Source organism: Octopus sinensis, linkage group LG9, assembly GCF_006345805.1.
Source record: "Octopus sinensis linkage group LG9, ASM634580v1, whole genome shotgun sequence".
NCBI lineage: Eukaryota > Metazoa > Mollusca > Cephalopoda > Octopoda > Octopodidae > Octopus > Octopus sinensis.
Genome location: NC_043005.1, coordinates 55,053,726 through 55,081,639, shown reverse-complemented (window position 1 = coordinate 55,081,639; position 27,914 = coordinate 55,053,726). Strand labels below are relative to the sequence as shown.

The 27,914-nt window shown below is 31.9% G+C and overlaps 1 protein-coding gene across 3 annotated transcripts in view; it reads right to left on the bottom strand.

The window, feature by feature from the left end:
* LOC115215425 (zinc finger protein 629-like) overlaps window positions 1-27,914 on the bottom strand; it is a 251,374-nt gene that overhangs the window by 148,846 nt on the left and 74,614 nt on the right. Inside the window, exon 1 of one of the 3 annotated variants that reach the window (XM_036505966.1) lies at window positions 10,456-11,033. The exons of the other annotated variants lie outside the window; for them this stretch is intronic. Coding sequence (XP_036361859.1) covers window positions 10,456-10,479 — 24 coding nt within the window. The 5' untranslated portion in view covers window positions 10,480-11,033. Of the gene's footprint in view, window positions 1-10,455; window positions 11,034-27,914 lie in introns of those variants that run through there. 3 annotated transcript variants of the gene reach the window in all.

Genomic DNA, 27,914 nt, shown 5'->3' with positions numbered 1-27,914 from the left:
GTTCCTAACACTAGCTTAATGATAACTAAGTTATTTTACTAAATTCTTTGTTATATTTAAAGTAATTAAAAGAAACACAGAGCATCTCAAAATAAATACAGTAATGAAAGGGTTAAAGTGATGGGATTATTTAACCAACATGATAAAGAGACTTATGTTGCTCATATGAGGGTTATATATTCAGTAAAGAATCAATTGTATGAGGTACCACATTATCTGAAAATGCCGTGTGTCTCGATGAAAAATAGTTTTAAAGTTTATCACACACACACATCTTATTCTGTACACTGGTTCTCAACACACTTGTATATATTCATTATGCCTTGTCACCTCATATACAAAATATGCTTGGCGTGCAAGAAATAGCAAGGCAAATCACTTCCAAATAGCTTCCTAACATCTAGAGAAAGCGAAATATACATTAGATAATGTATTTGAAGATACACCTAGACATCTAACAAAAAAAAAGAAAAAAATGCGGGGATGGTTATGACTGGTATATCTTTGATGGTTGTAGGTCTACTTGGTTAACGCAGTCATGTGGCAAATTAGCCACTAATCTCTTTCTCTCTGCCTCCCTCCCCTCTCATTTATTTCTGTGATAATTAAAAAAAACTCAGAAGTCCACATACTCATAGAGAAATACTTTGATGCTAAGAAAACCTAATGCAAACAAAAAGTTTTATCGTGTATGAAAAATTAGAAAAAAAAAAAAATGATAATGAATAATAAACAAACAGAATTACAAAAAGAAAGAAAAAAACCGAAATGAAATTATGTTAGAAGCATGATTTTGCATTAAATGAAGTGGTAAGATAGAATAAAATTAAAATTAGTTGGTAATAAATAGAATTAAGATCGCCAAAATAGGTTAGAAAATTTTTTTAAAGTGTATCAGATTAAACACTAAACATGACAAAAAAGACATTTTATGAAATAAACGCTTTTTAGATAATTGGGAAAGGTGAAAATTACAGAATTAAACTAGGACATACTGGCAACATTCTTGTATTTTATTCATTCCTCACTGATATAAAAATAAAAAAACCAAACAACTACATTTACTACTATTTATATAAGCAATCTATAACGATTCTCATTTTCAGTATGTACAGAGCCACTGATTACAGGGTCATGAGTTCAAATCTTAGTCACTGCAAGTGCCTTTGAGCAAGGGTCATAAGTCTGCTTGTCTGTTAAGCTGTTAATCATTATCTAATCCTACTTCATGGTTGAGGTATTAGCAGCAGCAAAGTTATTCAGGTGTAAAAGCAATTAATTTAAAGTATGCGAAGGTTGTATATATATATATATATATATATATTTCCAAAAAACAAACAAAAATAAAATCCTCCTAGCGGTACTAACATGGGAAAAAGATTTTAAAATGGTTTAAAGGAAAAAGAAAGAAAAGGGCCAATGTGTTATTAGATGACATTTCATATGTTATCATGAAAAAGTCTGCAGGTATTGAAAACATTTGGTTGATAGAGTTCACAAAGACGACTGCAATGAATGGATAAGGAAGTAACGCAAATAAGCAGTGTATGGTAGTTGACAGATAACATACTTCAAGTGGTTTTAGAAATGAGCTAATAAGTGGGCTAAAAGTACTGGAGGTCACTCCAGATGGGCAAATAGATGGCAAAAACTCTGTCCCATTTTAGCCTAAGGAAATAGATAGGATGATAGTGGTAAGGATTCAGTACTGTTTCATTAGCTGGATTAGATCGGCAACTTGGTAGTGGGAAATGACGACCTCTCCCCAGCCGATAAGCAATCTGAACTTCTCGCAAGCTACAACACACAGAGAAAAACCATGCCACTATAGCAGAGAGAGATGGAGAAAGTTTGAATCTACACATTAGACATTCAGAATGGCATTTCAACAGACAACAAATGCAGCAAGATCCTTTGTGAACATCACCATAAAAAGAAATAAGTGGTTTCCAACATTAAAATAAGAGAATGCATTTGGGATGAGAGAACTACTTCAATACACAGGCTGAAGTGTAAATATGAAAATAACTACGTACATGTACAAATATGTGTGTGTGTGTGTGTGTAGTAGCTCCTTATGTGTGGGCATTATTTTAGAGTAAAGCATATTTAGGATTCATAAGGGATACATAATTGTGAAACTCTGAAATAGTTATGGTTTATAAAGAGGAAATCCAGCTCCTTTTTGTGATGTAGTCTTTGCTATGTGAAGAATGTAGTGGGGGGGCCAAAAGGGAGAGTTTATAAGGACTATTGTTTTGTCAAGAGTGTTATCTGTACGTAGAGGAAGCAGTATTTTGGGGTTGGTTTCCTCGAAGTATGGAGAAACAGTGTTTTGACTGATTCTGCAGCGTGATTCTAGGTTGGCAGGTTCCTCCTGCAGGATGCTTTTAGAGGTTTCTATTCATAAACTACGTGCAGGACTAAAGGGAACTATTGTGGCTGTATGATAATAAAACTTGTGAGTGTGTGGTTTATGCTGGATATAATAGATATGTGTTGTGGCTTCATGTGTACAAAGCTTGTGAGTGTAGCATACATTGGATATATAATGGAAAGCTTTCTTTTAACCCTTTAGCATATCCGGCAAAATTATTCTGCAAGTTTTATGTTCACAGAGGCCAGACCAGGCCTGTTACACCTACCCGACAATGTTATTCTCAAAATATACAATAACATCAAAGGAAATTTCAAAGCTATGAAATACTTCATGGTTAATTCAATTCAATGTGAATAAATAGGGATTACTTTTGACTGAGTAATCTGAATGTTAAAGGGTTAAAGATAACAGCTTTGCTTCCATGGGGATTGTTAAAAAAGAGAAAACTTAGCGATCCCAGTTCTTCTGGCTTCACAGAAGCCATGGATTAATAAAGAGATTAGAGTTACAGTAAAAGAGGATCAGCAACAAACATGTCATTTACAGTATTTAATGAGGTTGTTTTCTAAGAATCCATTCCAAGTGGCGATGCATGTGTGTCTTTTTCTCTTAGATATCCTTGATTGTGCTTTTCTGCATGTACAACAGCAGCAGCAGCACCTGTTGTTAACCATTAAAGATCAGACAATTTTTTTAATAGACATGCTAGTATTTATGTCCATAAGGTATGAATTTTCTAAGTTCAATAAATATTGCCATTTTAAAGTAACTGACCATAGGCTGTGTACGGCAACAATCGAAAGTTATTGTCTTTTTTAATTGCATCAAGATTTCAAACCATTCTTCTCCTGGAAGTCTAGTAATGTGTACTAAATTAAGTAACATCCCTATAAAGTACTTCAAATGAAATATAGAAATGTAATAATAATAATAATCGTTTCTAATTTAAGCACAAGGCCAGCAATTTTTGGAAGGTGGGGTTAGTCAATGCCAGTACTTGTATCATACTTTATTTTACCAATGCCAAAATGAAGGAAGGCAAAGATGACTTTGGCAGAATTTGAAATCAGAAAACCAAGTGGCTTTTTTTGCAACACTCCAATTCTACTAGTCTCCTACTTCAAATAATAATATTCCTTTCTACTAAAGGCCTGAGAATTTTGGGGAGGGGACTAGTCAATTACATCAACCCCAGTGTTTCACTGGTACTTACTTTATCAACCCCAAAAGGAGGAAAAGCAAAGTCGACCTCAGCGGAATTTGAATTCAGAACAGATATGCTAATGATTCGGCCAACTTGCCATCTTAATAATAATAATAGTAATTAATTCTTTTTTACTGGAAGCACAAGGCCTCAAATTAGAAAGAAGGGATTAAGTTGATTACATTGATCCCAGTGTGTAACCTGTATTTATTTAATTGTTCCCAAAAGGATGAAAAGCAAAGTTGATATAATTCTATATTTGACCTCGGCAGAATTTGAATTCAGAACATAAAGATGGACATGCTAATTATTCAGCCAGCTTGCCGTCTTAATAATAATAATGGTTTCCAATTGAAGCACAAAGCCAGCAGTATCAAGGGCTACAGGAGCACTTTTACCATGCTGAAAGATTCTACAAGTAGTTCACTGCCATAGAAATAATAATAATAATTCTTTCTACTCTAGGCACAAGGCCTGAAATTAAGTTGGGGAAGGGTCTAGTTAATTATATCAACTCCAGTGCTCAACTGGTACTTATTGACCCAGAAAAGGTTACAGGTAAAATTGAAAGCAGTGCAATTTGAACTCAGAATGCAAAGCAAGAAGAAATGTCACTGGGCATTTTGCCCAGCATGCTAACGATTCTGCCAGTTAGTTGCCTTAATCAATCATAATAACGATAATTCTTCCTAATTTCAGTACACAGCCAGTAATGTTGAAGGAAGATATCGAGTTGGTTACATCAACCCGAGTACTTAAGCCCGAAAGAATGAACTTGGAACATAAAGGATCGAAACAGATGCTGCTAAGCGTTTTGTCAGACATGCTAACAATTCTGCCAGCACACACTGCCTTTATAATAAATAATTCTTTCGAATTTCGGTACAAGGCAGCAGTTTTAAAGAAGTGGAGAATTAGTTGATGAAATCAACTCCAGTATGTGGCTGGTGGTTATTTTATCGAAAGTGAAAAACGAAAGGCAAAGTCGACCTTAGTAAGATTTGAACTCAGAAGGTAAAGAGCCAGAAAAAAAATTCCACAAACAATTCTGCCAAGTCACCACCTTAATAATGATAACAATAATGGTTTCAAATTTTGGCATAAGGCCAGTAATTTTGAAGAGGGGATTAGTAGATTACAACAACTGGTATTTATTTTATCGAGCCCAAAATGATGAAAGGTAAAGTTGACCTCAACAGAATTTGAACTCAGAATGCAAAGCCAGATGAAATGCCACTTAAGCATTTTACCTCGTGTGTTACCAATTCTGCCAGCTTGCTGCCTTAACAAGAATAATGATAATACTTAATAACAATAATAACCCTTCCTACTATAGGCAAAAGACCTGAAATTTGCTGGGTGGGAGTAAGTCAATCGCATGGACCCCAGTACTTGACAGGTACTTAATTTATCAACCCAAGAAGGATGAAAGGCTAAGTCAACCTTGGCAGAATTTGAACTCAGAATATAAAGAAATGTAAAATACTAAGCATTTTGCCTGGCGTGCTAACAATTCTGCCAGCTCACCACATTTATAATAATAGTAATAATAATAATTGCTTCTAATTTAATAGCAACATCTCTACAAATCAACAAACTCCTAAGGAAATAAGCCCTCAAAGTGAGTAATTTCATAATAATGAGGATTTCTTTAAACATTTATAAAATTTTAATTTCATAGAAAAAGGTGAATCAGAGAGTGTGATATTTATACCTCACCCAACATTATTAAAAACATATATAAATTAAAACAAAACCGATTGAAAACTAAACTTAACTGTATACTTATTTTTTGAAAAAGTACAAATAAGATTTGTTGCAAAACAATAGAAGTTAGCAACATTAGGTTCTGGTGGAATTCTTTATAATTCCCATTTTAAAGTTAGCATAAAATTTATAGGAACACAAAAGAGTCGAATGAAATGCTTAAGATAATGTAGCAAACGGGAATCTTTGTATTGAATATAGATATTTTATAGATAAAATAAAAAAAGAGGAGAAAATAGATGGAGTAAGAAATATTCAATGAGTTGAGAAAGAAAAACAAGTAACCTTACGTTAAATGTTAATGCATAAATGTACAGATTTATTTAAACCGTTTTAGACTTTAAAAAAGAGAAGAAAACAATTCCTATTAATATGGGGAACAGAAAGTCTCAGCATACAACACTTGTTGCTTTTGTTAAAACACAGAATTACACATATTCTTGCAAAACCTCTTAAGCTAACTTGAAAACATAAGGGAATGTTAAGAGCCAACATTTTCTCTCATTTTCTTCTTTCTTTTTATCTTTTTTTTTCCTTTTTTTTCTTCTTTTTTTTTTCCATGAGTAGAAAATGAAACCAACGTTCTCCAGAAACACATATTTATATTTAAGTGGAACATTTCAAAATTTTCTTATCTCTCAAGTATGACCTAGAGCAATTTTTTCAAGTGAGCGATAGATGAGTAAGAACAACTAGCGAGGAAACAATGCTTCTCGATTTAAATTTCCAAATGGAAAGTATAAAATTAAGAAATAAATAAAATTGACATTTGAAATACGAGTTCAAAGAAAACTAATCAAAAGAACTTTTGGAAAAAAAAAGAAAAACAATAATCAAAAGCTTGAAATCTGAAACTCAGAACTTTAAAAAAATGTTTTATGAAAAAATTAATTTTAATTTTAGAATTTCTTACTACAATAAAATTGTTTTTCAAGGAATAGGGGAAAAGTGCTCTTAGTTAACATAAAGCTATTATTAATATTAACATTTATTATAATCTTTTTTATGAGAATTGAATATTTTGTAACTGTTTAAATAAATCTACTTTGAAAAAAATGTATGAGTTTGACACTAAATTCATTCCTTTTACTAACAGATTCTAACAGAAATGAAGGAAACTGCAGATTCATAGTTTGATATGCTAGTAATACAGAATATCAAATTGCAGAAATACTTCTGAACATTTCTTTAACTTTTCCAAAATATTTAGGGAAATACTCTAACCAATACTAAAGTGAAAGTAAATGTACTTTCCTGTATTCGTTGTACAAAGTATAGGCAATTCAGGTTTGAAGTATATTCTTTTTTCAGTTTTATTTCAACCCTCATTTCGAAGTTGAAAAATAGAAAAATTGTTAATATTTATATATATATATATATAAAAAAATTTTCATGGTGTAACTTACTCACTTGGCTTTTGCTTTTATTGTTATAGAAAAACAGTGCTTACCTAGAAATACAAGAAAAGGTATATATCAATGAGAATTGAGAAACAATTTAATACAGAACTATAAAAGTTATGCATAAGTTGCAAAAACAATAATCACAATAAAGAGCCTATGTTTAAGTAGTTAGTACTATTTCAAAGATTCAGAAACATTCTACCAACATGTATCACTACTTTAGTCTAAGCAATATAAAACCTGGGACATATCCAAAATTGAATTACTTAAAAAGAATTTATGAAAAGGATAAAAATAAAACACCTAATGTCTAATGAAACACAAAGAAAGCCCCATAAATGCAGTGTTTGAAAGAAATCGGAGAAAGATAAGAATGTCACTGAATTTCACCTGAAGTCATTCATTTCAAAAATTCATTTGATTCTACATAATGACATGTATCTCCGGTTTTGGATTATCATCTTATCACCTTGATAAGCAGTCAATCAACTGTGTTTTATCTCTTAGTTACATAGACATAGGTAGTGGTGCGTAGAATTGATAGCTTCTATTGAAGTTAGAAACATGTGGCTTTTAGTATTGGCGTCTCCCATTAAACATTTTCAATATTGTTTCATTTAAGTCACAACTCTGGAAGAATAAACCTGAACTAAAGAAATTATTATTGAAGCCATTAAACTGATATTTTTAGTTCAAGTTAATTTAATATCAATTTAAAAAATAGTTACAGCAAATTAAATTTTATAGAAAAAGATAGAATTTATGTCCATAGATACTTTTGCAAAGATTCTAAATAGATTAAAGCTTAAAAGATCTGCAGTTACATGGTTATATATAAAAGTTTGCTAATTAGTTGAAAGATAAAAAAATATGTAATTCCAGAAGTATTTAAAAATTTTTTTAAATCTTAATATCAAGGAATTAAAATATTTCTTTCATAAAACATGCAAAATTATTAAAGTTGCTGCAATTAATTTAAATTATTTTAAATCAAATATCATAGAAATAAAAATGAAACTGGATCCCAAGCACAGATATTTCTATGAATATTTTTACCATTTGATCAAGTTAAAAGATTTATTATTTTTTCCGTCACAATTTCTTTTTCTTTTTTTTTCTTCCAATTTTAGTTTCGAGTAACATGATGAATAAGTTAAAATGAAATACATGACGCACACATTCTTATTTCTTTGTTATCTAATAACTTTTTTACAACAAATACTAAATTATTCCATTGCAAAACTCCTCAACTTATATAAATGACTATAAGATTTGAAGAAAAGAATGCAAAGTTGGAAATCAACGTAACAACGCTACTAGAAATGATTTTTTTTAAATGTCTATAATATTGTGATTTGTCTAATCAAATAAGTGTTTTAAAGTAGAAATGTGTGAATGATAACATTTCAAAGAGAAAAAAAAAGACTATTGAAAATAGTTCAAAGAAACACCAAGTAGTAGTTTCTAATTAAATGACTAAAGTCTTTTACATGTTTGGATATATTTCTTTTACCTTAGTGGGGTGGGAAAAACAAAACGAAAAATCTAACTACATTCATTAAAGGTTATGTTTATTCGTTTTTCCCGACGAGAAATTCATAAATCTAACACACACACACATGCATTAAAAAAAAAAAAGTTGGAATTCTTTCACTCGATCGGTTATCGAACAGAGAGAGAGACCCATGTACGTGTGTGCGTAGTCTATATACATTGATAAAGCCGAGACGATAATGGAATGGAATCACTATCGTTTATATATATATATATATATATATATATATAAGGTGGTAAAAGACTAATTGACTGACTTCACGTAGAAGAATTCAAAGAGAAATCATCATCGACGCTAATCAAACTCCCGCCCCCACCACCCACCTTTTCTTTTTCTTTCTTTCATTCTGTCTGTGTCTTCCTCTACGCACGCACCTACAGGTACACACGTATTGCAATCAACTGTCATGAACGTAACCTAACAATTTAATCAGTTAGCAGATTACATGCAGATTCCTAAATAAAAGACGAGCTAAATCAATAAGACGTAAGTCACAATAGTATTATTATATGTTCGTCTAACAAACACAGACTCACATATATATATGTATATGTATGTATATATGCACGCGCGTGTGTGTATGTATGTCCATGAATTTTTCTGTTTTTATTAATGAGATAGTGTCTGATGGAATGTCCAACGGGGACGAATACGACGACGTAAAACGAAGAAAACAAGGTTAGATCCCAAGTTGAACATGTGCAGCTCACTTTGTAATGAAAATTGAAAGTGAACGCCTAACTAAATGATGAAGGAACAACGAGAACAAAACGAAGAGAAAGAAGGAAAAAAAAGCGTATAAAATAAATGCGCAGAAAGGAAGAAAAAAAGAAAGAAAGAAAGCAAACTTATAATGACAGTTCAATAACTGCCACTGCTCTGTCGATGAGGAGAAAGAAGAAACGAAATAACATGACCACCACCCACCGATAGAAATTACCTGTGTGTGTGTATTATAAAGGTAACTAAGAATAGATACATTGATGTGAACCTGTCAAAGTGAAAAAAAATAATAAGACGTAGAATGCTGAAACGCTAGTGAAAAAAAATATAAATCAATATGTACAGCAGAATGTCTACATGGAAGATAGATATATGATATAAAAAAAAAATCTCTCCAGCAAGTTTTATTGAAGTGTAATAATAATAATTCTGTATGATTTATGCTCGCAAGCTTCCATGTCGACCTGCCTTTTAAGTAAGGGAGATAACCCTCCGATAACGACGACAGCCGTCAGCACAATTACACGATCCGCTAAAATTATATTACATACATTCAAAGCATTCACTTATTTAATTCATAGATGGTTATTTCGGGTATAATATCTTGACATTGGCTTCTTTTATCTGTCGAACGAAGCTGGTACTATAAAAATCTGAAAATGCCCGACGACGAGAGCTAAGATAGTACTTAAAATAAATGAATAAATAAATAAATAAATTTAAAAAATAAAGCAAATTGGATTCTTTTATTCAGAGATCTAATGTGATATAGAAACGTAACTGGCATTAGTTTGATTAAACACATACATACATTTATATCTGATCGGAGGTAATGAGATAGATAGATAGATAGACAGACAGACAGATAGATAGACAGATAGATAGATAGATAGATAAACATATAGATAGATAGATAGATAGATAGATAGATAAACATATAGATAGATAGATAGATAGATAGATAGATAAACATATAGATAGATAGATAGATAGATAGATAGACAGATAGATAGATAGATAGAAAGATAGATATTACAATGATCATACTAAGTTGGAAATAAAGCAGCGTAAAGACACTTTTCTTTTTCTTTCCATCACTTGAAACAGACCATCAATAATCCTAAAAAAATTTGTAATGCTGTAAAATCGAATATCTATATATGATAGCGAAAATGAGTGTATGCATTATACATGTATTTTGTACAAATCTTACAAACGAGGCGTCTATGAAATATGAACGATGTTCAGAGAACCAGACGCCGTATGAATGAAAGACCGTATTAGCTAGCAATCCCGTGAGTATATATTATGTGTACATATATATATATATCTGAGAGTGCACGCGTACATTATAGGGATTCTGTGAATGTATTTGTGTGTGTGTGTGTTTGATCGTAACAAGGGAGTTTCCTCGAAAACTTACCTCACTCGGCACCGTGGTCAACATCTGGAACTAAGAGGCACCATCACCTGCCTACCTGCCGGTCACCAGGCACAGAATGATTTTCAAATACACTCTTCAGACATGGCTAGAGATAGCAGGGGTGGAGTACGGTGTTACAGTCCTAGTGAATACTAACAACAACAGCAGCAGCAGCAGCAGCAGGTGAACCAAAGATGAGTCCAACAACACTAAGTGGAGCCAATAAGCTCTTCCCATGACTCCCTATTTGGAGGGAGGGGAAATATCTGGGAGTGTGTGAGAAGTAGTAGAAGTCTGGTGGTGCGCACAAAAACAGTAGGAAAGAGATTGCGGACCGAGTTACATACAAATAATATAATATAATATAATATAATATGGAGAAACCGGTCTGACAATAGACGGTTGTAACAGCAGCAAGATTAGTTGCTGAAAATAGTTGTCGTTTTTAGATTGGATAGAATCTGACAGTCGTAATAAGAAGAAACACCTCACTGCTAACCGACTACATTATACGGGAATATCTTGTAAAGGAACGAGCTACATCGTTTTAGTGGCTGGCCAACTGTTGTTACCACAGGAGAGGAGAGACCAGCCTATGTGTGCGCTATTGAATAATACAGGAAGGGGGAGCGGAAAAATCCTGCGGAGGAGAGAAACAAGGAGGTGGAGAAGGAGGAGCGACGAAGGACAGCAGACGCAAGAGATGCCGCCAGTAAGGTACCTCCCTCAATTCATACCATAATACATTTGCAAAAAGTCCACTGACAAAGAAAAAAAAAAAAAGAAGAAAAAAATAATAATAACCACTTTCTTTATTTAACACCAGCAACAGCCAAGCTAACTTGGATGACTAACAGATATGCACAACAACAACTGCAACAGCAACAAGAAACAACAACAACAACAAATAAGCCAAAAAAAAAAAAAAGAAAGACAGAAAGAAAGAAAAAGGTACAGTACAGAGGAATATCTGTTTGACAAGCAGCTGAAAACTAATGATATCTTTCATTAAAAGCAATTGAAAAAAAAAAAAAAGTAATTTTTTTTTTTTTTTTTTTTTTAGTTCAGAAACACTATCGTCTTATGTTGGGTATCTGGGGAAATATGCTTACAATGAAAGGATGTGGTTGCAAGGCCAAACTTTACAACTTTAAGAGAGAGAGATAGAAAAAAAAAAGAAAAAAGAAAAAAAACAAGGATTTACAGTAAATTTTGTTTGTTTTAATTTCATTGAAGATGGCTATATTTTCTTATCTAAATCTTATTACTATAATTTTTGTAAAAATGGTGGAGTAAAACTATTAGAAAGGTTGTAAGTGGATATAATACCAGATATTTTCTTCTTTTTTTTTTTTTTCCTTTTCTCAAGTGGATTTTATATTTATATGTTTCGATGCTCCGCAATCTATGTAAGATAACATACTGGAAGAAATACGATGAATTCCTATGTTCACAGTCAATATTGCATAGGTTTCACTAAGAGAACACAGGTAAGAACAAGAAAAAAAGAAGAAAAAAATAATAATAACCACTTTCTTTATTTAACACCAGCAACAGCCAAGCTAACTTGGATGACTAACAGATATGCACAACAACAACTGCAACAGCAACAAGAAACAACAACAACAACAAATAAGCCAAAAAAAAAAAAAAGAAAGACAGAAAGAAAGAAAAAGGTACAGTACAGAGGAATATCTGTTTGACAAGCAGCTGAAAACTAATGATATCTTTCATTAAAAGCAATTGAAAAAAAAAAAAAAGTAATTTTTTTTTTTTTTTTTTTTTTAGTTCAGAAACACTATCGTCTTATGTTGGGTATCTGGGGAAATATGCTTACAATGAAAGGATGTGGTTGCAAGGCCAAACTTTACAACTTTAAGAGAGAGAGATAGAAAAAAAAAAGAAAAAAGAAAAAAAACAAGGATTTACAGTAAATTTTGTTTGTTTTAATTTCATTGAAGATGGCTATATTTTCTTATCTAAATCTTATTACTATAATTTTTGTAAAAATGGTGGAGTAAAACTATTAGAAAGGTTGTAAGTGGATATAATACCAGATATTTTCTTCTTTTTTTTTTTTTTCCTTTTCTCAAGTGGATTTTATATTTATATGTTTCGATGCTCCGCAATCTATGTAAGATAACATACTGGAAGAAATACGATGAATTCCTATGTTCACAGTCAATATTGCATAGGTTTCACTAAGAGAACACAGGTAAGAACAAGAAAATAAAAGAAGAAAAATATCGAAGTTTAAATTCTTTTCCCTCATTTTTTCCTATTTCATTGTGTAAGATACTGTGTAGTTTAATGGAATATATTTTTGTTGTCTGTCGGTAGAGAATGTATGCCGTGCCACTGCTCTTGTCTATGCAGTAAATGTGCAGTCATGATGATAGCATTGATTGCAGATCAGCAATCGACTTGAATAACAGCAGACAGAAAATATAGATTATAAGTGAATACAATGGTCTGCATTAAGCATACTGCTGCTACTATTCTCATGCAGATTTAAATTTTCAAAAACAGAAAGTAACATTTCTAGGTATAACACAGTTTTGTGTGTGTGTGTGTCTGTGTACTTGCATGTGAGAATTTTTCCCGGATACTGTTTTAGTTAACTTGTATAAAAAAACAAAGCATTAGACACAGTCAACTAAAACCCTTGAAACTGGGGTTCCAGTATAACCAGTCCCTATTTCAAAAGAATAAAAACCAAAAAAATAAAAGAATTTTGATTTAAGCTGGTTGAGAATATTGGCTGAATTTTAAAAAAAACAACAACTTTATCTAAGGTATTTTCCATATCTAACAAACTAAGATGCACACACCTCCTTTAACTAGATTCACCTTCATTTCAATATCTAGTACCGTACCCCTTTTTTAGTTTTCTGAGTGTATAATTTGGTACACAACTGCCAGCCACAGCAATCACATAAACTACTAATGTTACCAAACCAAACCAAACGTTTTATTGATTTTAAGGGGGAAAAAAATAGGTGAAGTTCCTTTCAGTTTATAAAGTTATGCTTAGGCTCGAAACCTTGACCCTACTTTCTAAAATCCAAGTTTTATATCCTAAAAAGTAATAATGACTTTATGAATTTAAACTAAGTAGAATTGGAAATACTATCAAACTGGTAAATCTGCAAATTCTATTGCACTACATATGCATAAAGTAATATCAACTACTATGAATTGTCGCATTACACTATGCTACATATGTCTTTGAGATTTATTTAGAAAGGAGATGGTAAAACTGAAGAAATGAGCAATGCCGGCTGGATTTGTGGGGCCAGGTCTGATTTTTGGGGGTAATGTTCTTTAAGAAGGAAGTATAATAAAGTACACAGCTCCTCAACACTAACAAGGCTTTGAGATGTGACAAGATTATCAAATTTACAAATAACAGACTTGAGACATAGGCTAAAAACAAGAAGAAAATTCCACTGTAAAAAAAAAACTGAGAGATTTCCTCAAACTAAGACATAATTAGTGTGTGGGTATGAATTCCTCAAAGAAGATATACAAGGTTAGAATGTTTAATTTACTTAGTAGCACACTCGCTAAGTATTAGTATCTTCTTTTTAAGAGTCCAGAAGTAGGAATAAAATATATCAGCAGACAGTGGTTATAATAATGCATGGGGTGGCAGTGAAATTGAAAACAGCTTCAATGTATATATTGATTAAATGCTATATCAATGACCTAATGTCATTGATATAGCATTTCATCAATAACTAATGTCAGGAAGTATTGATAATTAACATATTTTACTAAAAAATTTTTTATTAAAGATATAGTTTCATCTGAGCTTTTGTTTCATATTTTCCAAATCTCACTGACTACATACTTGTAATAATGAGCTTATTGTATACAGAGCTCAGGTGCACTTGTAAAAAAAAAAACAACAAAAAAAAACTATGGAGCAACTTGCAAAATATATCTATTGTATAGATATATCTGCATGTGCATAATGACAATTAATATTCTGACTTCCACATATGAACTACAGACAAGTGACCATAATTGATGATGACTGCTTAAATATGATTTTCATTAAATTTCTGATACAAATGTAAGTCTTCATTCTATAGAGCAAAGTTGAACGCTGACACAGCATAGAACCGTCATGGAACTGCTAGACCATTATTCTTATAGGATATAATCTATCATTGAAGATAACTACTGAATGGAAATTATTCAATAAAACCTGAATTATATACATGTTCAACGACAAAAAGAAAAAAACAACTTTTCTTTGAGAGTCCCTAACAAATGCTGCTCTGCCCTCACCCACCCTGACCCCATACCTTCTCTGCAATTAACAGGGAAATTACAATTAAGAATCATTTGCACATAACATTCAGCATATCACCTCTTAAAAATACATGAAAAGAAAAAAATGTTTACTACAAAACCTGTAAAGTCAATGCATTTAATACATAACCAGTAAAAGTCTATGCATTTAACTAGATGGAGTTTTAGTTAACTATCAAAGGGCATCCACAATTCACTTTACACTAAGGTGTTATGTTCAACATATATTCAAAATATATGTAGATATAATAATTTTTTTTCAATCATTTAAGTAGGGGAAATAACTCTCAATTGGCTTTATAATTTTTTTTTTTTACTTGTGTGTGAAAAGAAAGTTTCTTTCATATTACAAGGTGAAGTGAATGAACAAAAGAAACCAGCATGGTGTGATATCATGTAAGCTGAATGAGCGGGTATGATAATGAGAAACGGAGTTGTACTTGGATAAAACGCTACAAAGAACTTTGAGGAACTGTAACGTTATTAGATATTCTAGCAGTTTTCCAATTAACTAAGAATTCTTTCTTCGTTTTAAGCAATAAATATTGAGGGGTATATATATATATATATATATATATATTTTTTTCTGGACACAGTTAATTAACTTGGTCCAAGGTGATGGCGACAAAATTTCTGCTTCCAAAAGCGATAATTTAATACGATTAAAGTATCTAGTTAGCTTCTCTACCCCTACCACAACTATTTGCCATAAATACCCAATTACAAATACTGTAATAGGTTATATATTTATATACACACACACGCACATATATGTGTGTGTGTTACATGAATTGAAGTCATCGATACAGAATATTTCAATCTATCTTGTCTTCAATAAATGCTACATTAAACATTAAATACTCAATTATATCACAACTGCTAGTAATGATATAAGCAGGTGACAAAATTTCAAATATATTGCTAATCCACTGAAATAATAAGCAGTTAATAAGTAGTAAAAATTTAGTATTACATGACACTGATTTCTCCTCACAGTATAAATCATGTTAAGAATAATGCATTAAAGTAGTAGTAATAAATCAGCATAAATCTGCAATAAGGGGGACGAATTGTAATGATTCCCACCCATGTAAATGGAGTACACCTATAATCTCCCAGCAAGCTTCGAATACAAATCAATCTCCTCGTCTTCTTCCTGGTATACCCAACTCAGTAGGATGATTCTGTGGTACTTTTAGCTCCACCTTAAATAACAGACACCCATATTTCAGCAACAGTCGCATTTCAAACTACAGCAAGTTGTTCTGAAAATATTCTCCCATATTTGAAGAGATAGCAAACAGATATTTCAAACTGAAACCATTTAATAAACAAGTAAATAAATAAATAAATAATAATAATAATAATAATAATGATAATAATGATAAAATTGTCTCTAACATTTTATTTTTTTTTAGAATAATTGTTTAATAACAAATTCTTGTATAGGCACAAGGTCTGAAATTTCGAAGAGGGGGGTTAGTTGATTAAATCAACCACAGTAATTAACATGTAATTTATAATATCAGCTCCAGGAGGATGAAAAGCAAAGCTTGCCTTGACAGAACTCGAACTCAGAAATGTAATGAACCAGTACAAATATCACAAAGCATTTTGTCTGACACTCTAACGATTCAGCCAATCTTCCACTTTAATAATAATAGCAATAACGCTTTCTACTTTAGGCATAAGGGGAGGGAGAGTACCCAATATCACTGACCCCAGTACTTCAAACCCCCGAAAGGATGAAAGACAAAGTTGCCCTCGGAGGGAATTGAATGTAGAATGTAAAAGAAAAACAGAACAAATACTGTAGGGTATTTTCCCCAACACTCTAAAAACCACAAGGCATAGTCTTCAGTACTCAAAAGATGCCAATCTACAATTCTTAATAAGAATAATAATGATAACCTTACATATAGAAAGCTTCTGAGTATCTGAGGTTACAAGTAGTAACTCTTTACCCACATAGATTCTCCCAGGAATAAGAACAAACCTGAGCTTTGTCTCTGCAATAATAATAATAATCCTTTCTACTAAAGGCACAATGCCTGAAATTTTGCAGGAGGGGACTTGTTAATTACATCAATCCCACTGTTTCTCTGGTACTTAGTTTATCAACCCCAAAAAGATGAAAGGCAAAGTCAACCTCAGCAGAATTTGAACTCAGATCATAGAGACGGACGAAATGCGATTAAGCATTTTGCCCGGCCCGTTAATGATTCTGCCAGCTTGCCACCTTAATAATAATAATAATAATAATAACAATAATAATAATAATGATAATAATAATAATAATTATCCTTTCTACTATAGGCGCTAAACCTGAAATTGTGGGGAAGGGGGCTAGTTGATTACATCGACCCCAATACGTAACTGGTACTTATTTCATCAACCCCAGTATGTAATTGATACTTATTTCATCGACCCTGAAAGGATGAAAAGCAAAGTTGACCTCAGTGAAATTTGAAATCAGGCTGTAAGGACGGACGAAATGCCACTAAGCATTTCACCCAGTGTGCTAATGATTCTGCCAGCTCGCTGCCATAATGATAATAATATTGGATTCAAATTATGGCATAAGGCCAGCAATTTTAGAGGGAGTGGGTAATTTCGATTACATTGACTCCAGCACGCAACTGGTATTTTTTTTTTTTTATCGACTCCACTTCCACCCCACCAGCTAAAAAGATGAACGGCAAAGTTGAACTCAGAACATAAAGAACCAGCATAAATAACACAAAGTATTATATTCAGTACTTTAACAACTGCTAATTCTTTATCATATATATTTATGAAGCTTGGCAATTCAATAAACTGGTAGTCACAACCTTTTTTTTTAGTATTTTTGAATGGACCCCCTTTGAAGTAAATTTTTCAGCAGGTAGTGAAAGTTTTTAAGTTTCGGGTTTTTCCCAAGGTTGTGCTATATGTAATGAATACAATACAGTATTTTAACACCCATATTAACCCTTTCGTTACTGTATTTATTTTGAGATGTTCTGTGTTTCTTTCAGTTACTTTAAATATGAGAAAGAATTTAGTAAAATAACTTAGTTATCATTAAGCTAACGTTAGGAACATAAATTGGGACTAAGTTTTGGTGGAAGATTTTAATTGAAAACTTATGAAAATAAGACACTTGTATTCAGAACCAGTTTCAGCTGGGTTGGTAACGAAAGGGTTAATGCTGATAGTAACCCAAATCTAATTTAGTTTATAAGACAAAACCATTAGCTAAATGAAGTAATCATATGTGAATTAAAATATCTCATCATGATTTTATTTAAGGGCCTAAGTTTAGGTTTCAAATGCCAGTTTAACAATGATAAAACTTATTTTACAAAATCCTTCCAAATTTTTGATTAATTTCAAAATCAACTTAAATGCACACTTTATAGATATGGTCACAAAGTAGTTAAGAAAACTTTTCACAATATTTCATCAATTCATATCTACAAGCATCCTTATTCACATTTACGTTTTCATAGCTTGTGAACATGAGAATTTCTGCAGCAGCATACACTTCTGTATCACTTTCAAAACTATTCTTTTTCAATCAACTTGACAAGTTTCAGATTCTCTGAGATTTATATAAAGATATTTGGATTTTGTATAAGTTTTCAAAGATTCTATTTTGCTACTGATCACAATAAATGTAAATATTTTTTTCCATTGTCATTTTTAGTATTCAAATTAATTTATTGCCTAAAATATTAAAGGTAGACAAAGAAAAAAAAAAACAAACATTAAAATTATATAAAAGCATTAAATGCATTGGTTTTAGTACTGCATTTTTTTCTTTCTTTCATCATGCTTAGTTTTAGTTATAATAATAATAATAATAATAATAGCAGTAATAATTAAAACTCAAATTAATTTCCTATACTAAACTCCCAATTCAAATTGCTGAAAATGTTGTGTTCTTTAAATATATTGCATATTCAGACAGAATAGAGTCATATACTCAAATCGAAGACAATAAAGAGCTATTTTACAACTATTTTCCATTAAATTTGTTTTTCCTTCATGGAAATATTTCTTGAAATAAATTCGCACATATACAGATATGCATACACACATACACACACAAATATACACATACACACACATGCATCATAATACATACACATACATGTGGATATATATATATATATATATATATATATATATATATATATTGAGAGAGAGAGAGAGAAAGAAACAATAACCTAATGTTTTGAACACTACAAATAAGAACTTAACCCTTTCATTACTGTATTTATTTTGAGATGCTCTGTGTTTCTTTCAATTACTTTAAATATAACAAGGAATTTAGTAAAATAACTTGATTATCATTAAGCCAGTGTTAGGAACATAAATTATGACTAAGGTTTGGTGGAAGATTTTAATTCAAAACTTATGAAAACATGACGTTTGTACTACAGACCCAGAGCCGGTTTCAGCCGGGCTGGTAACAAAAGGGTTAAATCTATAAGTAAAAAAGTATACACATCAGAATAACTAATCACATAGCCGACATATCTTCTGTTAATATATTTCACAATCTTCTGAGTTATACTAAATATTAGACAAGCATTTTGTTATTCATTAAGGGACGGATTCGTTTGCAAAATTGTCTGCTTTTCACTTATTTCTGATTAACTTACTGTAAGAGGCATGAGGCACTTTAGTTCTGAGGGGTTAGCCTGGGACAATAACTGTGAAATTTGAAGAATTATTGCTTATGTTATTTGGTTTGTGGCAGGTTTAATATCTAATGGAACGGTAGGGGTTTACAGTAAAATTTAAGAGATTGGGTAATGAGAGAGTTCCAACGATGGCTGTAATGAGTACATTAAAGTGAAGAGAAAGTTACAGTAGTAATTTGTTGAATAGGAAACAGGAACTTTGCTTAACAGCAAGGCAGGGGCTGGAGCCAGTTTACCAAGGAGATAGATAACATTGCATTAGAGCCAGGAAAAAGTTATCAAGTGACTTGCTGGCTGTATAATCTCACATTTATAGGCATTGATTATGGATAGATTTGCCAGAATTAAAATGCATTTTGGCTCAGTAAGGGAAACCCAATCCTCTCAGTGCAGCTTTTAGAATATGTTGTGAGTCTGGAGTTTCCAAAGGTGATCCTTATGAACAGTTGTATTTCACACGCATAAGGTTTATGATGCTGTATAGCTGTTCATGTATAGGTTCCTGGGGTTGAATAATATGGGCCTTTTGTTATGTCCTGTCAAATGTTTTCATGTATTTATGACAGTTACACAGTACAGAAGTGTGTAAAGGTTTAATGAAAAGAAGATAAGAAATAAAGAGATAAATGGTGTGTATGTGGAAAAGAGTGCAATCAATTCAATATTGAGATTTATAAGACAAAAACAGGTTAGAAAGGTAACATCCCTTTGAGAAATGCTCAAGTTAAGGAGCAAAAGGATCATTAGAGAAAATGACCATGATTTAATCATGATGGTAGCAATAGGTGTACATATGGAACTGGACTTTGGAATGAAGTCTAATCATCAGCGTCAGAGAACAAGTATCAAGATATTATGGGAAGGGTGCATAAATACCATGTACTTAATATTAGAATGTTTAATTTATTATCGACTAGGTGAAAAGTGGGGGTCACCTTTTTTGGAGTTATCTCTGAAGTCATGATTTGTTCTGTAACGTTAATGAAATTAAAAGTCTTCTTTACAATTGAAGAATGACATAAATGCAAATAAATTAATAAATAAAGTGGAGGGTGGGGCGACTTCACAAGAGTCATCATCATTGTGTGTGTGGTATTGCACATGAAAGCATGCATCATAGATAATAAGTAACTATGCTATTATTATTATTATTATAACTAAAACTAAGCATGATGAAAGAAAGAAAGAAATGTATTACTAAACATGGAAATATCACAATAGACAAATCATCGGCCAAATACAATGACTGCTCCAAAATTAGCAAAGTTGCTCTTCACACAAGACCAAGATCTACAGTTGCAATTAGGGGAGTAGGATGATTTGGAAGCATTGGATGGTGATGGTGACATCTGGTCAATATATAAAGAAATTTCATGTCACACAAAGTTTTCCCATTCACCTGATTTATCCTGTGCCTTTGACCATAACAGCCATACAAGCAATTAATGACTTTTAATTTTTTAATGTTTTAGCTAAAGGTGGTGAGCTGGCAGAGTTGTTAGCATGCCGGGCAAAATGCTTAGCAGTATTTCATCCATCCTTACATTCTGAGTTCAAATTCCGCCAAGGTCGACTTTACCTTTCATCCTTTCAGGGTCAACAAAATGAGTACTGGTCAAACACTGGGGTCAATGTAACAGCTTAGCCTCTCCCCCTAAAATTGCTGGCTTTGTGCCAAAATTTGAAACTAATATGTTTTAATTACATGCCCATACCACTAGAGATTCCATTCAGCACAAAAGCCATCAAAAATTTTCCTGAAAACTTTATGTAATTTCAATGTCAGTGCCTAATTGTACAAATCTTCAAATGCAGGTTATTTTCTCTAGTTAGATATTGTTTACCAAGGTGGTCCTCACCATAAAACAAACTATAAGGTAGTATAGAGAGGTTGGTGTAAATTTTCAATCATGCCTGAATATTAAGGCATGATCTCATGTCTTCATTTCAATAACCCTGCAGTGATGTTAACTTAGTAGTGCTTTCACCAAATGAAACACCCTGTCTAGAAGTACTTAGTAAAAATGCAGGCGAGCAGTAAGTAAAGTGGCTCTTAAACATACCGTTTTTCTGATGATGGTAGAACAATCCAACTTTATATACCATCAAACTTGCAACACAATTCCAAACCAAATATCACAAAATGAGTGATAGAAAGAAGTGTGCTTGTCTCTTGGTTTGTTGTTGTAATGAAATAATTGTATTGCTTGGTCATAATATAAATTTAACCCTTTTGTTACTGTATTTATTTTGAGATTCTCTGTGTTTCATTCAATTAATTTTAAATACAACAAAGAATTTAATAAAAGAACTTAGTTATCATTAAGCTAGTGTTGGGAACATAAATTGTGGCTAAGGTTTGGTGGAAGATTTTAATTCAATACTTATGAAAACAAAACATTTGTTCTACAGAGCCAGAGGCGGTTTTGGCCGGGTTGGTATCAAAAGGGTTAAACATAGTAACTTTATATCAGGTGTGACTTTATCACTTTCATCATTTGGTCAATTACTTTACATTCTCACAATTAGCACAGCAACAGTCTCTTCTTTTGAATATGTGTATATAAATGTACACGAAATATACATTTATAGAAATTCTTATTAGTACGGTGATGCTAATCATTAGACACCAACATATTCACACTAGTGTTTGAATAACTTTGTACCTAAGTGAAAATGCAGGCGACCTGTAAGTAAAGTGGCTCTTGAACATACCGTTTTTCTGATGACAGTAGAACTTTCCAACTTTATATACCATAAAACTTGCAACACAATTCCAAACCAAATATCACAAAATGAGTGATAGAAAGAAGTGTGCTTGTCTCTTCTATTGTTGTTGTAATGAAATAATTGTATTGCTTGGTCATAATATAAATTTAAACATAGTAACTTTATATCAGGTGTGACTTTATCACTTTCATCATTTGGTCAATTACTTTACATTCTCACAATTAGCACAGCAACAGTCTCTTCTTTTGAATATGTGTATATAAATGTACACGAAATATACATTTATAGAAATTCTTATTAGTACGGTGATGCTAATCATTAGACACCAACATATTCACACTAGTGTTTGAATAACTTTGTACCTAAGTGAAAATGCAGGCGACCTGTAAGTAAAGTGGCTCTTGAACATACCGTTTTTCTGATGACAGTAGAACTTTCCAACTTATATACCATAAAACTTGCAACACAATTCCAAACCAAATATCACAAAATGAGTGATAGAAAGAAGTGTGCTTGTCTCTTCTATTGTTGTTGTAATGAAATAATTGTATTGCTTGGTCATAATATAAATTTAAACATAGTAACTTTATATCAGGTGTGACTTTATCACTTTCATCATTTGGTCAATTACTTTACAAACTCACATTTAGCACAGCAACAGTCTCCTCTTTTGAATATGTGTATATAAATGTACGCAAAAATATACATTCATAGAAATTCTTATTAGTACGGTGATGCTAATCATTAGACACCAACGTATTCACACTAGTGTTTGAATAACTTTCTACATAAGTGAATAACTGCAGGCTCTTCTCTTTTTATGATCACACCTGAGGACTAGTAGACTTTCTCCTCTATCATTGTTTGATTAGTTTTTCTAATGACTGTTTCTATCTACTCATAGAAAGATACAGATTCTACAACTAATTTTCACTATTCACATGAAAATACAATTTCTTCATTTTTATGCCACCATACATACATAGATACACACACACACACACACGCACACACACACTTTAATTATCTGTATATTTAATAAGTGTATTTGTAGACCTGCACTTTTGGCGTTGTTACCTTCCTATCACATTAAACTGTTAATGAACATTTAATACAGATATATTTGTTTAGAATAAATTTATACATATGTTAGAATGAGTTGCTTGTTAGTTTTTCTTTTTCATGAATGATTATAAGAATTTCATGAGCAGTTAAATTTGTGCTTGTTAAAATATGAAATGTGCACACAAATAGGAGAACAAACATGAAATGTAAGAATGAACACCATATGTGACCTTCCAAATACTTCATGTTGGTTTTTTTTTATGTCACATGGCCCATTAATTTATTACATATGCAGAAATGCATATATTGAAAATCATAAAAAAATTTTTTTTAAATTAACAATTTACTGTTGTATAAATAAATCTAATTTGAAATTTTGGCACATGACTTAACAACAAAAGAAAGTTTTATAGAGACCTGTCAAATAAATTAGCATAAAAATGAAGGGGAAAATATTCACTAATTAAAACGCGACATTTTAACCAATTTAAATTAGTAGAACAATAAACCAAGGTTTCGAATACAATTTTCTTTGTGAAGAAACAAGAGAGAAGTTAATTTAAATGGAAGTATTTCATATACTATAAAATATTAATCTTGAATAGATACAGTAAAGTAGGAGGACAAGCTTCATGGTATTTCGTTTATTTCTTCAGATAAAAGAAAAGTAAAATTTCCCTCTGGCTTAGAGTACAAAGTGTAACTCATTAAATATTATGAATAGGTTACTAGTTGACCTGTTACTAGAAAGGAAACCGTGTCGATGGTCAGAGAGGAGTCAGTTACTTTTTATTTAAAACCAAAGTTGACCCAAAGTTCATAATGCTTTTTGAGGCAAGATAGCCATATATAAAGTAGAGGTTTCTTTATTCTTTATGGGGAAGGTATTTCAAGTTTCCCTGATGCAGTAAGAGAAGGTAATAGATAAATAGACACATGAAATAAAGTAGCAAGCATTGATCTTTGGCAACTGACCAGATATATAAATCAACTAATGGTAAAATGCAAGAAGAGGAAAAAGCAATTTATAGTAGAAAAGAGAAAACTTTAAAGATGATAGTGATGGAGTGCTGAAACAACCCTGCCCACGATTTGCAAAAGGGAGGTGCATCATATCATCTATGAAGACCTGTCAAGTTGTGTGTGTGTGTATGTGTATGCACGAGAGTGTGTGTGTGTGTGTTTATGTATGTGTTTCACTGTGTTGTGTGTGTTGTTTGTGTGTGTATTCATATTTGTGAATACCATGACCAAAGTGATAAGATACAGACTTCCACAATACTTGAGGGAATACACGAGAAGCATCAAAATGTGTCCTTTGACAAGATGCTTATGCCGGCTGACTTAATCTATCTTGGTACAAGTTATTTACTAAGCATAATGCATTGTGAGCACTGGATGCCAGAATAAAAAAAAATCAGTTTAACATTACTTCCCATACATGAATGACAAAAGATTATAGAACTACAATAGAGGTGGTGTTCTAAATCCATTGTTCACTCTAGAACTACTTTTGAGACTTACTTAGAGGTCCCCCCCTCTCTCTCTCTCTAAGACACTATCTTTGGTTAACAATAACTAATAACCTACTAAAGATTATAGTGTTTGTAATAACATAAAACTATGTTTAGTATTTATGCAATGAAATTTTGAAACTTAATTGCTGCAAGATGATTATATTAGCATCTTTGGATAGATTAGCAACTTGGAAGATAGATTGGAAAATTGAAGAAAAAAATTGATATTTATTGAAGCAAATAGATATTTAATATGCCTTTAGTAATATTTTAAAACAACTTCAGCATCAAAACATGTATAAATGTTTATCATTGCAGCTCACAACAAATTTTCTTATTCCAATTAATCACGAAATCATTAGTAGTTCCAGATTACCCTTGATAGAACTCACCACCACCACCAACACTATCACAATGGTCCAAAGATTCAAATTTGGGTAGATGGTGGGTAGAACGCAGTGATGCCAATGGTGATGCCCTTCCAACGTGTATTAAGCGAGAACATGAGGGAATAAGTACCAATAGGAAATTGAATCTGATTTGTGAATTGTTTGTTATATAATACATTAGTAAAACCTATACTGCAATGTCAAGTTTTCCTATTCACAAAGAGAGAGAGAGAGAGAGAGAGAGAGGAGAGAGAGAGAGAGAGAGAGAGAGAGCTCTTTTGTTGTACTGAAATGGCACAGATATATTTATTGCTAAGCATAGATAATGAGCCATATAACATTTTCTCTTTTTTTTTTCCTGTCATTTCACCGGTTGAGAATCATATTCACTGCAATTCTCAATTAAAGGGTCTAATGATTACAGAACATAAATATACTTGGGGAACATATTTCTTTTTTTTTTTTGATAGGCTATAATGCATAATATATTTTTATCTATTATCTAGATTGAACCTCAGAGGAATTACAATGGTAGAGTTATATTGTCAAATATAACATTTAATCTGACTTTGACACCTTGCCTATAGTCAATATATTTCTATGATAGCACTCTCTTTTTAATTAAGTTGCTTTATTAGAATGTAGTAAATTGAAGATAAGAAGTGTGTCTATTCTCAAAATATTAATGTCTGTAAAATATTTTAGAAAGCTTAGTAACAAAGAACTAATAGAAAATAGTTGGTTTCATTGTTTGCATGTCCTGTAATAATTCAGGAGAAAGAAAAAAAACTGCCCTGGGCTTGTTTTTTTCTATTGCTATAATCTTCAATGGTTAAAATTAATGAGCTAAAAGTTATTTTAATTTGACAGCATACTTAGAACTCTTGATCCAACAGGCTTAATTTTCTACAAAATGATTTTACAATTAAAAAAAAAATCAAAACAAAAATCGAATTTCTTGTTTACATTTCAAGAGCAAGTTACATTGATTGGATTAAATAAAAAAAAAAAGGTTATTTCAAAGATGACTTATTTTCTAAATAGCAGTGATAAATATTGCGAAAATATTTGTTTCACAGAGAGCTGTTTACAAAGAATAGATTAAATTCATAGTTCTCAAAAGAGACATCTAAAGTGATTTACAAAAAAAAAGAAAGTATCAAAATAATATACATAAATTTATTGTTTTAATTAAGTAATCACTCTTTAAATAGTATAAAAATTCTTTATATTTAATCTCAGACATCCAAACACTTGTTTCTGGCTACTTTGATAACAACACCTTATGCTGTTGCAAAGAAATTGTCATTATTTGAAATGAAGATAGAATTTCAAAGTGCTAGATTAATTCTGTGTTTAACATGCACTTATTAATTGTTAGAGGTTAGCAGGCTTCAGTTTTGTAATCTAAAGCCATAGGTATTGTAATAATAGTGGATGGCTTAAAACAGAAATCTTAGCATGAGAACTGAATTTTTGTTATGACAATTTCAACTGACTTAAATAACATACCAGGAATGTAACACATTATCATAGCAATAATAATACAACTCTTAAGAAAATTACAGCTTATATGTTGGTTCACAAACTCAAATTGTTTAACCCCAAATTTGGTAACTTTAGTGTTGAGTTAAGCCCTTTGTAGAGAGAGAAGTCAATAAAATGAGTACTTTTATCAAGACATTCAAGTGTTTGAGTTACTAAAAGAGTGTTTGCTAATAACATCTTTTTCGACTCTGCTGATGTAACATTGAGATTGGAATGAAGGATTTATATTTGTTGAGAAAGGAAAAAGAAGCAAGTCTAGGATTGCCGAACAGAAGTATATTTATTTAGAGAACTTAGTAATATTTAGATACAAGTGTAATAATTAGATTTTGGTTGTATATCCAAGCATTGGGAGGCTAAGATATCTTAGAAAACTATGTTCAATGAATGAAGTCAACAAGTAGAAAAATACAGAACACTTGAAATGATAGGATTACCTGCTAAGAGTCAAGTCAAATCATTTAATATCTGGAGTTCATAGTACACTAGATAAGAAGAGTAGTATGCAGTTCCTGAGAATTTGTAGTACCTACTCATCATGAACTGAAAGGATAGGGTGTTGTGTGTGCGTGTGTATGTGTATGTGTGTGAGAGAGAGAGAGAGACAAAGACAGACAGAGAGAGAGAGAAGGGGGTCAGAACATCTAATTAGGTGGTGCTATAACATACATGATTACAGAGTAATTAAAATACACAGAAAGCTGGGAGATTTCGCAGAAATGAAGTACAAGTTTAGCAACATTGGAACAACATAGCTTCACAATCACTGTCTGTTATAGAAACAACATTCAAGTATGTAGGAATAAGTCAAGCCTTGACAGTGAGGTAACACTTGAAATGTAGTAGTGAGGGATCACAAACCTTGATAGTAACGGTAACAAGCAACAAATGAAAATTTAATAATAAAAGAATGCTACACTACCAATGTAAGATCATAAGTAGTGGGAGCATGTGCATTTTATAAAGGTGAGTAGCAACAATTTTAAACAGAAAATTATCTCCACTTTTAGCCGTTGATATTTAAACGCAATCAGTTCTGATTCTGCAGACCAGTGTTTTGTCTTTTACTTTCACTGTGGCCATGATGGGGCACTGCCTTGCAGGGATTAATCAAATAAATTGGTCCTAGTACTTTTTATGTTTGGTCTAAGCCTAGCACTTATTCTACTAGTCTCCTTTCACTGAATCACAATGCCGAT